Source organism: Onychostruthus taczanowskii, unplaced genomic scaffold (genome assembly GCF_017590055.1).
Source record: "Onychostruthus taczanowskii isolate IOZ18803 unplaced genomic scaffold, ASM1759005v1 scaffold22, whole genome shotgun sequence".
Lineage (NCBI taxonomy): Eukaryota > Metazoa > Chordata > Aves > Passeriformes > Passeridae > Onychostruthus > Onychostruthus taczanowskii.
The window spans coordinates 9816062-9830068 of NW_024499462.1; the positions used below are offsets into that span (position 1 = coordinate 9816062).

A 14007-nucleotide genomic window follows, 5' to 3' on the forward strand; every position below is an offset into this window, starting at 1 on the left:
CAAAAATTGCTGGGACAGACTCAATCTTTCACTTCAAAACAAGCACTTTTTCACTGGTGAAAATGCCAGGAGCGTTACAGCTCAAGTAGTTCTGTGCCTTTCTCACTGGGAACTTGGGAGGTTGCAAGGGAACCCTGCCAGGTTTGACTGAAGCCTTAGCACTGAGTCAGAGAATGAACATGAAGTAAGTTTGCCTTGCATCTTCTGCTGTGAGCACTGCATGGGACATGTCTTCTCTAAAAACAAACCTTCTGAAGGGTTTTCATTACTGGAGAAGATGTTTAGGTTAGGTTGAGTTTTTCCTGTAGAATTTAACACTGTTTAAGTAACCTACTGTTCTGATGACCATAACATTTAACTTTGTCTAGTGAAGAGGCCTTGGTTCTTACATGTCAAGTCCAATGATTTGTAGGCAACACAAAACAGAATGGGCAAATGAAAGTAATTTTGAAAATCCTTACTGTTCAAATGTTCACTGTGTTTGTTTGGTTTTTTTCTAGGTGTTTCTGAGTGCATCATCATGGGAATTCCAATGAATATTGGAACAGGTCTCTTTAAACTGTTACACAAAGCGGACAAAGAGTCAACCCCTCCCAGGCGGCCTCTGATATTTGATCATAATGAATTTCATATTCCCATTGTTACATAGCACTTGGACAGAAAACAAGATAGCAAACCAAGAAATAGTAAGCAAACATTACTTAAATTAAGCAAAATGTATTATTGGTTCTATGTGTCTCAGTAGAAGTGAATTGGTAAGTGAAATTATATCAAAAGAATTGCCCAATTGTTCACCACCTGTGGTTAGTACAGATCCTGAAAGGAGAGAGTGCACCAGAGAGTGGAAACACTTTTAAAGTGGATTTCACCTGATAACTTTTTCATGTGATAGTGTTAGCTTTTTCTGTTACCCTTAGTGGGTGCAAGCTGTTATGCAATACTGTTAACTCAGTATTTATTTAAGATGTATTCAGTTTTTATTAAAAAACAAAAAGAAAATTGCAAGAGAGTTCTGTGAGCTTGCCCAGAGTGCTTTTGGAAGGGTTCTGTCAGCAGGAGCTGCAGAGGTCAGTGTACAGCTTTTAAGAACAGGAACTTGAGAAAGCTGGAACTGAGTCTGTGATTAATTCTTCGTGAGTTCAGGAGCACTGTTCAAAGTGTTTGAAATATTTGCTCTTTGCTTTTGGTAGTTTTAATGGGGTTTTTTTTATCCCAAATAATTATCCAGTAAATTATTTTCCTCCCCAGGATTCTGTTTTGGGACCGTATCTACAAGAAGATGTACATTGTGGATGCTACTAAATTCTGAGAAGACTGCTGTAAGGCTACTGCAAATGATAGATGGCTTTTCATATGACAGCAACTGTCTTAACTGCTGGAATCAGTAACTTACAGAAGTCCTAGTTTGGGGAAGGTTTCCTAATTGAGCAGCATCATCTGAGCAATCTACTTTGACTTTATCTAAAGTAGAAAATGAAGGGGATACTGTTTTTATGCATTGCCAGGAAATAATTTGGAAGTATTTTTAGCTTTAGTGCACTAAAGCAGCTATCAGAATGAATATAGATTTCAAATCATTTCAGTGTAGTATGTTTAAATTTATTGTGGTGCTATGGAGGGAAAGTATCTTAATGTTTTCTCAGCAGTGTTTGGATACTCAGTGTGCTCATGACATGGGTCAAGGTTGGAGAGACATGAAGTAGAGAAAGAAGCTGAAGTTGTGCCCTCATGAAGAAAAAGCAGGCTGCTGAGTATTCTGGCATTTGAAAATGACCAAGTTTGTGCTGCAGTTGGTATTTATGTCCACCAAAAGTGTAAGGCTACATTCAGAGACTAAATCTATTGGTTTAAGACTTCAGGTGTCTGTTTTTTAATTCATCCTCCATGCAGACAAGATGTCATATGAAATTCAACATAGCTATTCTCAAATGTTGTATTTTCAGTGTGATGCTAAGATCCACATTTCCCTAGATTTTGGCAGGGTGAAAATAGAGAATGTACTGCACTTATTATCTGCTCTAAAAGTTACATATATTTCACTATCTCTGTTTTAGCAATAGAAATTTTAGAATAAATTAAAGTTTTCTTTGTGATCTCAGTGAGATTGCTGCTTACTCATTTGTCTGTTTCTTTGTCAAGATGTAAATTTAACATGGGTAATGGCTTCATGGAGAGAAAGCCCATAAACCTTTCCTGTGATTAAGTACTTTGTTTTATCATAGGAAATTCTACTGATAGTGCTTGACATTTTTGTGAATAAAGATTCTTTTCAAGGTCTAAATGGGTACTGGAACAAATAACCACATCTTTTTCAGTTTTTTGGTTGGTTGGGTTTTTTATTTGGTTCACTTTGGGTTTTTTGGTTGGTTGGGGGCAAGGTTTGGCTTTGTTTGGTTTTGTGTTGTTGTAAATATAGAAAAATGAGTTATTTAAATGCTGGCTTCGCTCTTGTATGTTTTAAAATTAAGACTAAAATTACATCTTTTATCGTTTTCTTAAATATGACAATAAAAAGAGGCAGAGGTAAAGAACGTGTGAACCTTGTGTTTATTTATGGGCGTATTATATTTCTGCACAATTTATTTATGGATGAGCTGACTTCCATTTCTTCGTGTAGTTAGTAAGACAGTAGATAATTATTAAGCTTAAATCTCAGGTATTTACAACATAAATGAATAAGTAATATAAAACCTGTCTTGCTTAAAGCCACTATGTCTTGTCCTTAGAGCATGCTCAGAGCCTCATGAGTGTTTCAACCAAAAATAGATTGTTTACAAGAGCACTCTGAATTAGTAATTATTGTTTGAGCTCTCTGTGCACTCAGTAAACAAATTAGCTGTTGGATTTTACTTGTAAGCATCTTTTTTTAAGCATCAGTTTTAACAGTCAGGAAATGGAAGTTTGGAATATTAAAATTTGCATTTTGATTAAAATTTTTAGCTTTAGTTTGGCTTTAACTTTTTTAAAATAAATAATATTTTTTACCTTTTTCTCTATTTTCCAATTAATGTGCGAATTGAAATTAGTTAAGTGTAAATTTTGAAGAAATAAATTTGTTTTTGCATAACCATATCCTGCTTTCTCATAATCTTCATTTTTTCCATCTGTTTTAAAACAAATTTAAACTTCTTAATAAATGAAGTACTTTCTTGGTGTGTTTGTCAGGAAACTACTTCACACGTGTCTCTTATCTGCAGAGAGAGAAGAAAACAGCCGCATGTGCTAAATAGGTTTTCTGTTATGACTGTGGAAAGCTGGAAGTAAATCCAGAACTGTGCTGCTTTGGTCTTCAGTAACTTAAAGAAATTTAGTATAGAGGGCTATTCCCTTTTTTGTTTATCTATGCTTAAAGAAAAAAGCATAATGAATGCTGTGTTTTATAAATGAACTACAAGTAGGAAAAAATTTGGCTGTTTCAGGACAAATATTTCTTGATGTCTGAGCATGTGCCACTGTTTCAGTAGAAGCTGAAGGAATCACTGCAACAGGAATTCCTCAATTTTGTATTACTGTGCCTGTAGACAGGAATGTCTTCAGAAGCCTATAGCAAACAGGATACAGATTTTCATAGTATTTGCATATTTGCCTAAATTATTCTGTGCAGGTAACTAATCTGTCTTCCAAGTGGTTGGCTAAGCTTTGTATTCAGACCTAGGAAAGTGTGTTGGTAATTCAATATGTTAAAAAAAAAATTGGCTTATTATATTGTCTAAGAACAGAAAAAACTAAAAGGGACCAAAGTAAAAGATATGTTAATATTTTAATGTACCAATACATAGCAGATTATTTTGGATATAAATGCATAGCAAGTTTATCTTGAAGAATGAACATCAAAATCTCACAGGCCAATCCAAAAAACTCATGGAAAATAAACAAGCCCCGCTGCTTTTCTGTTTCAGTGCTTGTGGAAATGAATCAAAGTTTCTTGTGACTGATAAAATGAAAATTGTATAACATTCCTTCTAATGGAATTAGATCATACTGTCATCTCCCACTAGAGAGCAGCGTTTTCTTTTGAGAAAACACGTGTTGGGTAGCTTCGTTATTTTTTCTATTAAAAATGGGGTTTTTGCAATATCAGGACTGAAATGTAACTGTGAGAGGGAAAAATATCTGTTAAAATGATGTACATAAGGAAGGGGAAGAAGGGACTCTATTTTCTTTAGAGGGAGAGAGCAGAGTCCACATATGCTTTTTGATTAATTAGTAAAATTTTCACTTGTATATCATTTGTCTATCTGGCTTAAACAAACAACCAAAAAGCAGTACTTCAGTGAAGGCTGTAGTCATTCCCAAAAGAATGTGAGTTGCTCCTGTGAAGTGATAGACCAGGAGTCTGCAGTGAGTAGGGGTATGTCTTTTACAGCAGCATTTTCCATGCAGCCGAGACTGTTCCAATCTGCATCCAGTCTCCAGCAGGCACTGAAATGCAGCTCCCAGAGCTGCTCTGAAGCGTGAAGCTCTGGCAGCTGCCTCGGGAGAGTCTCACATCCTTCAGCTGCTGCAGAACTCCAAGGCAAGGCTGCATTTAAAACAATTGAAGGTGATGCTATCGATGTAAGTGACCAATGGTTAGGACTGGAAATAATATGAAACGTGCTCTTCTCTGTGTGTAGAGACAGCTGCAACCAGCAGGATTTATGGAAGATGAATTCCACTTCTGAATGTCTGAAAGCGACAAGGGTGCCTGTAGTTTGTTAGTTTCTGTTGTATTTGTGAGAGCCTGGCATTTGTTGGCTGTGCTTAGGGGTTCTGTGGGCCTTGAGCTGCTCTGCTTTAACCACTACTGTTATTTCTGTGTGCATCATATGGCAGAAGATGTTTCTTCATCCAAAAGGTCTGTCCTGTGAGTCCAAGCCTTCAGGATCAGGAATAATTGCATGCTCCTTTTGGAAGCAAGGACAGTAGATAGGGCTGATGTTGTACAGGAATATGGTGGTTTCTGCAGGGGTTGAGGATAGAAGGAAGAAAGCTGAAAAGACAGGAAATGGAGAAATAAGCAAGCCTGTATGGAAGCAGAGTAGAAATTCAGGTCTGCTTGGGGAAGAAACAGAGATGGTAGCTGGGTAAAGTGCCACACAGATATTCATCATCTCTTTAAGGAGTCCTAGTGAAGTAATGGAAATAGCTGGGAAAGGGACAGGTATTTATTCATTCCTGAGAACTAAGATTTTGTCATTTGTTCTGGGGATTGCTCTTAGTGGCTGTGACAAATGATAGTTAAATCAGCATACATTTTGTAGATGACTGTTAATAATGAGCAGTAACCCTGAATTAATTCCTTCAGGTGTTGTATCTGTTTAGTTAGAAAGCTCTTTCAACCAACTGTGCATAATTACAGCTGCTGAACTACAGGATTGCTACTGTTAAATGTAAAAACTGCTGTTCCTGATGGGTTCTGGTACAGCTCATGTGGAAGATTGTGACTATAATCAGCAGGAAAACAGGAATCTTTTAAAATGTGATGATACTTGCAGTTAGATCAGAAATATTCCTAGAAAATCCTTAGCTGAGGTCTTTTTAATAATATTTAAGTTGTGCCACTGGGACAATAGACAGAAATTACATCAATTACTTTCAATTACAAATTACATCAGTTCCTTTTGTGTGTCTCTTCCTAGAAGAGAGGTGACAACATCTGTGAAGAGCAGGCTGGTAGTTGAAGGAAGTCTGTGAAGGAAAGCTATTCTGTGTGGCAGACACTCATTGCAAACTGTCTTAATTTTTATGTTGGTTTCAGAACCAGATAGACACCCGCATGTCCTCTTTTACCCATGGACTAAGATTCCTCTGCACTTTCTCACTGTGGCTTTCAGGGTCCACAGAAAGCTGGGGTACCCCTCAAGATTTCATACCGAGTTCTGTCTCCTCCATGACAGAGGTGTTTTGTCAGGTAGAGACAGTGTTGGCCTGAAATGAAGCTGTTGCAAAAGCAGCAGGTACCTGGATTATTAACCTCAGGCATATTTTTATCCTTTTTGTGGAAGTGTAGGTTGCTTGCCTAATTTTTTGATACATATGATAATTTTCAGTGGGCATCCCTTTTATATGTTAAATTATCTAGATTTTTAGAAGCAAAATAAAGAAAATTAATTGCCAAGAAATGCAAAAGCAATAGTGAAATTGTGTTGGTAAACGTCACGAGTCCCAGAAAATGCCAGAATTAGTTGTGAGACTTTGAAATTACTTTTCTTGATTTATGATTCCAGGGTTTGTTGGTTTCTGGAAATTAGTGTGGTGTGATTCATCCTGATGTGTCAGAGGGAGGGGATTCTTTGGTCCAGGCTGATTGACAGCACCCCATGGTAAACTGCTGATGGTGTTTGGAGTGATGAGGATGGCTCTGGCCATGTCATGGTGCAGGCTTGAAGCAGGGACAGTGTCTGACTGATTTCTGTAGGGCACAGTGGGTGGGGGATCTCTTTTATAGGAAGGAAGGACACACCTCACCCCTTACTCTGCCCTGATCCCTGCACTTTTCCAATTCAATGATGCTAAAATGTCTGCTGTATGTGCAGGTACCTTGACAAGCCCACACAGTAACTTGCCACCTTTTCCCATATGCCATTCTTCCAGATTTTCGACTCGTATAAATATTTTCCAGTTACGTTGGAGACTTACTTTAAATTTTTATTTTTTCAGAAGATACATAGTTCTTCTGACTTACGCCCCTGCTGTGCATTTTCTAGTTTCCTTTGCATTTATTTCGGTCTCCTTGTCCTTGTTTCTCCCACAGATTCCTCCCTTCTGGACCCGCAGTGACTGTCACTGCTGGTGACACTGCTTCCCTGCAGCAGTGCTATGTCAACCATACTGTGCCACTGGCTGGATTCAGCTCAGCCATGCAGGGTTACTGTGAACACTTGCCTGCAGGATAATTAAACCACTCAAGGAAGAAACATCTCCTCAGCACATCTGGATGTGGAAATCTACTGCCATCAAAATTACAACTATGGTCAAATAACTTTTGAAAAAAAAAATGACCTTATTATATAAGGTAATATATTTGTACTGTAAACTGAAATGAAAGGCATCCCTGCTTCATGTGGCTCTTTGTAAGCACCAAAAACTGTATTCAGGCCTTTAGATCTCCACTTACTTTTGTCTTTAGCCTGTTTCTGCTTTCTTCTTCAGCCTTCCTGCTTAGCTGCTGGCACAAGCATCTTCTGCCTTGCTTGTGTTTATATGTGTTCTGTTGAAAATAAGTGTGGGGAAGGATGAGCAGCACAGCAGCTTGGGAAGTAGCTGGAAAATGTAGAATCAGTGAACTGTTGTTGCCACAGACTTATAACACCTGGGGAAATCTTTAGACTCTGTACTTTAGATTCAGTCTGTTAAAGACTGTTAAATGACAATAGTCTCTCCTGAGCAATATGGTTTGTGAGAAATGATAGAATCATCAAGGTGAGTGAAGGGACTATGCTTGTGAAAACACACGTTATAAGGAGTACTTAGTAAATAACATTGCCAGGATGTGAGGATTAAAAAATGTGATTGGCATCTGCTGTATATAGTTCTTTTCCTTCTCTCATCTTCCAAAGAAAGTCAAAAAGGCTAATAGTGGGTGCTGTTAAAGTCAGCTGCAAGGCAGACACTGACGTCAGCTGGAAAGGGAGAGGGCAAAGCTGTGAAGCTCTAGGCTGCCATTAATAATCTTGGGGAGGGTGGCAGCTCTGAAGGTGAGTTAAGGGAAAAAAATTCTAAAAGTACAAATAGCCCATGGTAAAAAGGATAATATTTGGCTTGTCTTGCTGATGAAGTGTATTTATCCTTCATGGAATATCCCTAGCAGATTTGGAGACTTCTTATTTTGGTTATTCTTTTGCATAGTCTTTTTATTACCAAACTGGGGCTTAATCCAAGTCCCCTGGAAACCAATTAGAGAACTCAGCAGAACTGGATGAGCTTTGATATGTGCATTATATTAAATATTTCTATCCATCAAACTCCCACCAGTTAATGCATCTTTATAAGTTTCAAAGAGTTGAACAACACTTCTCTAAATATCATTGCTGCAGACTTGATTCAAAAAGAATAATTTTAACCTAAATCCTTTTTAAGGGTTCTATGCCACTCAGGACTTTGTCTCAGATGTTTCTCCTTATTATGGGTTGTGCTGGATATGCTCTTTTCCATTTAGTATTGAGGTGGGGATTTTCTGTTTGTTTTGGGAGTTGTTTTTTTATTGTTCAATTCTGATAAATCTTGGTATTTATAAAAATTTAAGTTCTAAATTATTTTTGTGCTGTTTTTCTTTCAACTTGAACTGTTGAATGTTTAATTTTTACATTTGTGTTGTGTGTGGGAAAAATACAAGATTGGTTGAAGATCAGTAGTTTGTTTTAAACTGGATGATCAAACCTTGTGGAAGCTGGTAGTGCAGCTGTCACTGTGCCAAGCTGAGACATTATTTCATTCTAGAATTCTCTGATGGCTTTCCTATCCCTCCAGGTACTGTAGTACTTCTGCCTTTCAAATGACAGTGTAATTTAGGAGTTACTTTATTTCATGTTTGTTACTGTTTTCAGAACTGATTTTAGTTAAGTCCAGTATTTTTGTCATTTTAACCACCCTTCAGTCTTAAGTTTCATCTTGGTCTATAGTCTTGCTTTGTCTGAGCAAATTGACTACAAGTTGTACAAGGGTTTCTCTCTAACTTTATTCTCACTGCCATCCCAATGTTGTGTTTTCCTCCTACAGAAATCATTTCCCTCTCTTGCCCAAGGAATATTCTGCAATATTAAAAGTAAAAATTTCTTCTCAAATTAGAAGCATATTGAATTTATGCAGTATTTCAGTAAACAGAAATCCATGTATGCCTGTCAAGTAGCAGTTCAAGTCAAAGTCTTATAGCTAAGTATGACACACAATTTGCTGCAATTTTTTCCATCTTCTGATCATCTACCTTTGGTTTTCACAGGCATTTGTAAAACTCTGCAAAATTCATAGAAGTACACTAGAAATGCTTCTCCTGTATGTATCATAAACCAGATGAATTCAGAATGCTAGAGCATTTATTATGAAGCAATAATAATCCTCTCCAGCTCCCTACAATCCTGTTTATCTTTTTCCACGCATGAGGAGCTTTTGCAGTTCAACCACATCTGAGTATTGGTCTGTTCTCAAATGTGGATCTGCTGGGTTCTGGGTTTTTTTAGGAAATGGGCTGCCACCTCTGTTATCCCCTTGGCTTTAGCGTTGCAAAATAGATGAGCTGTGGGAAGAGCTCTTCAGGCATGTGTGGAAAGACAGGTGTTGTACAGTATCTAGAGAAACAGAGAGAACCACACTTGTGTGCACACCTGTCACCATTTCCTCAGGCAGCTCCTTGGGCTTGGACTAGAGATACTGGGACTACCCTGGAATTTTTGAGGAATATTGACTTTTCTGGAGCCACTTTGTTTGAGTTCAGTTGTGCCATGATCAAAGCACTGCCCCTAGAGTCCCTGGAAAACTTACCTTGTAATTGACATGGATTCAATTATTAAAGCCTTGTAGGTCAGTGAGCAGGGCAGCTACCTGCTGTGAGGAGTACATATGTCATTCTCAGCAGAGCTAAGAGGTGGAACATAGGGAAATGCCTTTGCTTCTTCAAGAGCCCTTAGATTCAAATTGCGTTTGAAAATACTCATTGCTGACAAAACTAATGAAGGTGGTGAAAATGTGCTGAGGCATTCTCTGGAATCATTACTATTATATTTGACTATCTTCTTCAACTGCAGTTTGGGTTTTCTTTGGGTTTTCTTCCTACAAGTTCCCAGTCTTGGCATGGCTTGTTTATAGAAGTTGCCCATGGATGTTTAGGGCACCCATTTGCTTTTATCTCCCTGTTAGTGCTAAAAGAAGTAAAAGCAAATGATTGGTATAAATAATCTTTTGCATTGACTTCAAAAGTGACCTAGAAACTGAACCAATAACAAGCTGCAAGCAACAGCTTTCAAAGGAACTGTTTAACATCTGCTTGCTTATAGAAGTTAACCACATCACAAGCCAGCCCAGTCTCCCAAAGAAAATTACATCATGCCCCTGGTCTGTTCTAAGCAGATGGGTACTGGGGATTTGCTTGCAGAGTGTCTTCCCTACAAAAGCTTGAAATTCTTACGCCCCTGCAGGATTGCCACCAATGTGCCTCCATAAGGTTTCTGGTTTTATTTTGCTGCCTGTTTTTGGAAGCAGTTGTCTGAGAAACAGAAGTGATTGTGTGTATTCACAGCTCCAGAAGGAGACTATTTACCTACCCTTTTCTTCTCCCCCTTCTCACCCCAAACAAACACCCTTCCTACCAGCTATTCTGTCCTTGAGAAAGGCCTTTTCTTTTAACAAGTTGATTAAGTAAAACAAGTTTTTTATTTGCTTTTTGAACAGCCCAGGGGGGAATCTAAAAACTTCAGCAGAGTGTTTTCTTTCTGCTGAAGCTTGTTGAAGTGACTGAAATAACTGTCTCATCTTCATTTTAATTTGCCCAGAGTGGGAAAACACCATAATAATTTTTATCTGAAAACTGCCTAGTGCAGTACAAGATGAAGTGACTGGTAGGTTTTATGGCTATAGGAAAAAAAAAAAAAAAAAAAGGGTGAAAAGTGGCAATATAATCCTCTGGTCTGCTTTCCCTCATGTGGTATGTCACAGAAGTTCTGTGAAGAAAGAGCTAAACCATTTCCTGAAGTTCACAGTTACACATTTTTGGGAAGATAAATGATCCTTGTGCTTCTGTGAGTGTCCAACAGCAGCTCTCTCAGTCTGCAGCTGCAGCAGGATCTCTGAGGATCTCAGAATTTATGGGCACAGCCCATTCGTGGATACGATACTGCCAGGTGAAATGTTTTCCCTGGGCACTGCCCAGACTGCTCACATTATGGTTTTGGGTTTTTTTAGTGGCTAAATGAGATCCTTTGATCTGCTGGTACATTAAACCAACACCTTCCTATCCTGCAAGTGCTAATTAATAGTCTATGAATTACATTAATATGAAAAAATAAGCTGCTGTTGAGAGCTGTTTAGCTGCTAGTGCTTTGTGTTACACCCATGACAAAGTCTCTGTGGTGTTCACGTGGTACCGAAAGAGCTCTAATCTTAACTGGGTGATTTCTTCTATTTTTCATACGCCTGTCTTGGAGATTTCATAACCTTCCTTCCATTAACTTATGGTAAATCTCCCAGTATTTTTCCCTAAACCACAGTTGTTTGAATCATATGATTACATGAGAAACATAGCTTTCATTACAAAGCCATTTCTAGGATACATGACTGCCACTGGAGCCTCAAGACCTGTATCCTAAGGGCTCCAATATCAAAAAGCAAATAAAATGTCTCCCATGAATTTAAAAATAACTTAAAAATCCTCTAATCTTAAAGAAAACCCTCTATTTTTAGCCATTAGAAGTTGTCATTGGTTCAAACTGAGGATTTTGAGGAGGGGATTTGCCAGGAAATCTACAGCAGCAGAGCTGCTGCTGCTGCAGCTTGGGCAGCAGTAAGCAGGCAGGTGTAGAGGAGGAAATGTTTGAGGACTGGCAACTCATTTTGCACAGAAGAGTATTGTCCAATGACAAGTTCCATTAGAGTGAGTATAATAAGCCTGTTTTAAAGCCTATACGTATCTAAAGAGTGTCCTATCAGAAAGTATCAGCATTCTGGGATTCTGTAGTGATCTGAATTCAGGTCACTGTATTAACTTTTGGCATAATCAATTTGCATCCATTTCATAATTTGAGTCTTCTAAGTGTACCCATGTCTTAAGAAGACTTTCCTTGCACTTGCTAGAGAGGGTCTACACTGAGTTAGATAATAGAGGTAACAACAAGGTCCCTCTCTTAGACAGGCCAGGGTCTGACAGCTGGACCCATGGAAGAGACATTCGTGCAATGAGAAATTTATCTGAATTTTTCTGAGAGCAGACTTGCCATTTGCACAACAAATGAAGTGTTAGAGACTCGGATATGACAAAAAGGTAGAAACTGCATTTCCAGAAAGCAAGAAAGAAACCTGGTACAACAGAGATTTACGTGCTGCCTGGCACTGCCTGAGAAGGGCAGCAGGCAATGTGGAACTGCGGGCACAAGGTGGGGCAGGCAAGGCATGATGAGAAGATGAATGTTTTATTTTGAAGAGAAGGCAAAGGACTAAGACACACTTCTGGAAAAGGCAGGAGTAGCAGTACCCAGAGCCACCACTTCCCTCTAGATTTTGAAAGGAGACTCAAGATAGCCAAGTTATGCCCTGTCTGAACGCTGCCATGCCTGTGCTACTGCAACCCCTGGTGAAAGGTGCACTTCAGTGCCCAATCAAGAGGAGGATGGAACTCAGGATTGTCTTTATTATTTCAAGTAGCAGAGAACTGCTGCATTGACCTAAAGCAGGGCTCTTAGCAGGACTCTTAACATAATGCCTCATAATGAAATTTGATGGCATGTTTCCTTTCCTTTACAGGAAACTCTTTAAGCACATACACAATGAAATAATATTGTTAAAGGAGATTAGCTGAGATTAGAAAGTCTCTAAAAAAAGGACATATTTTAATAACTTGTCTTTCTTCAGTCTTCCTGTGCATGTGCCTTCCAAGAGCTCTCCATTGCACAGTGTCCTGTGGCAGGCACAGGGCCCTGCTGTGGCACTGGCCAAGGAGGTCTGCTCCAGTGGCTGACACCAGGCAGCTTTCACTTCTCACCCGTGCTGTGAGGCCAGCTATTCATGCACACTGCTTAGCTAGCACTTGTGGGATCTACGATTACTTGACCAGCTAAACTGCGCAACTTTAACTAGAGAGAAATAGGCAATTTTCTGATCAATTCAAAGAGACTAGAACTAACACAGTTTGCAGGAATTTGTAGCATTAGTCATTAGACAACAAGGGTAATCTCTCTGTATCTTGTATAGCAAAGAAAGTTGCTGAAAAAACCATAGATGTAAAATTAGAAGAAATTAGTCTACAAGAGCATTAAATTAAAATTAATGGACCAAGCATGAAAATACTTATTTCAAAATCACCCTATAGTTTCAAGTATTGTAAATAATAATTTAAGGTTGAGACTAATCCCTAACTCCTGCCTGCCTTTGCCAGAAGTAGAATGCATAGTACAATTGCATGTAATCCAAGATGTTTTCACATGAGAGAAATAATCTACTGAGCTACATTAAGTGGCTTGAAACTCAGTTCAGGACCTGAATTCTCGCAATGGGTATGTTAACAGAAAATTTTAGGTAACAAAGGCTTTCCCTTGTACGTCACTGGGTCCAGGTCTCTGGACATTGAGTGAACCACGGGGTTGGTTGGACCGGAGACTGTCAGATAATTGCAGTTCCTTCTTGAAGGAAGTTTCCACCACTACAAGTAAAGCCCTTTCAGTGTAACTGAAATGTATGAAATGTGAATTTCAGATGAGAACTGCTTGTGGTCATTCTGCAGTCTGTTTGCAAATTGGTGCAAGTGATGTTGGCTGCCCATTTACTTTTAGACAGAGAAGTTGTTACTCTCCTATTTTTTTGTTAAACAGTTGCGTCCTCCTGCTAATTCTGACTACGGACACATCTGTCCTCTGTTTGTAAATTACCTGGTCTCTGGTCATTCATGAAACGCTGAAGAAATTTACAAGGAAGATGAGCCAGTAGCTCTTACTAGTGTTTACATTTCGTTTGCAAACTTTTGTTTTTGCAAATTCTAACGGACAAAGCCCGTAAGCAGACTGCTATTATTTTGGCGTTTAGCTTTTCCCGGTTTAGGATGAAATAAAGCTTGTCGCCTGAAGCTGCCGCCCGGTGCCCAGTCCGGCAGCATCAACAGGCGGCCGCTCCCGCCTTCGGGAGGGGGCAGCGGCACGGCCCGCCCGGCCCGGCCCGGCACCAACGCGGCAGCGCCGCCTTTGTCTCGCCGCCGAGACACCCGGCCTGGCACCCCGTCCTGGCCCGGCGGAGCCCCGGAGGGAGGAGCGGCGGAACCTCCGGCAGGCCGCGCCGCCGGCCCTTCCCCGGCCCGCCCCGCTCCGCGCCGCACGGGGGCCGGGGGCGCCC

General features: G+C 39.5%; 1 protein-coding gene across 1 annotated transcript in view; it reads left to right on the forward strand.

Moving 5' to 3' along the window:
• Positions 1-668, forward strand: part of POLR3A (RNA polymerase III subunit A) — a 30406-nt gene extending 29738 nt beyond the window's left edge. Inside the window, exon 31 of the mRNA XM_041404788.1 lies at positions 501-668. Coding sequence (XP_041260722.1) covers positions 501-649 — 149 coding nt within the window. The 3' untranslated portion in view covers positions 650-668. The remainder of the gene's footprint in view (positions 1-500) is intronic.
• The last annotated feature ends 13339 nt before the right edge of the window (positions 669-14007 follow it).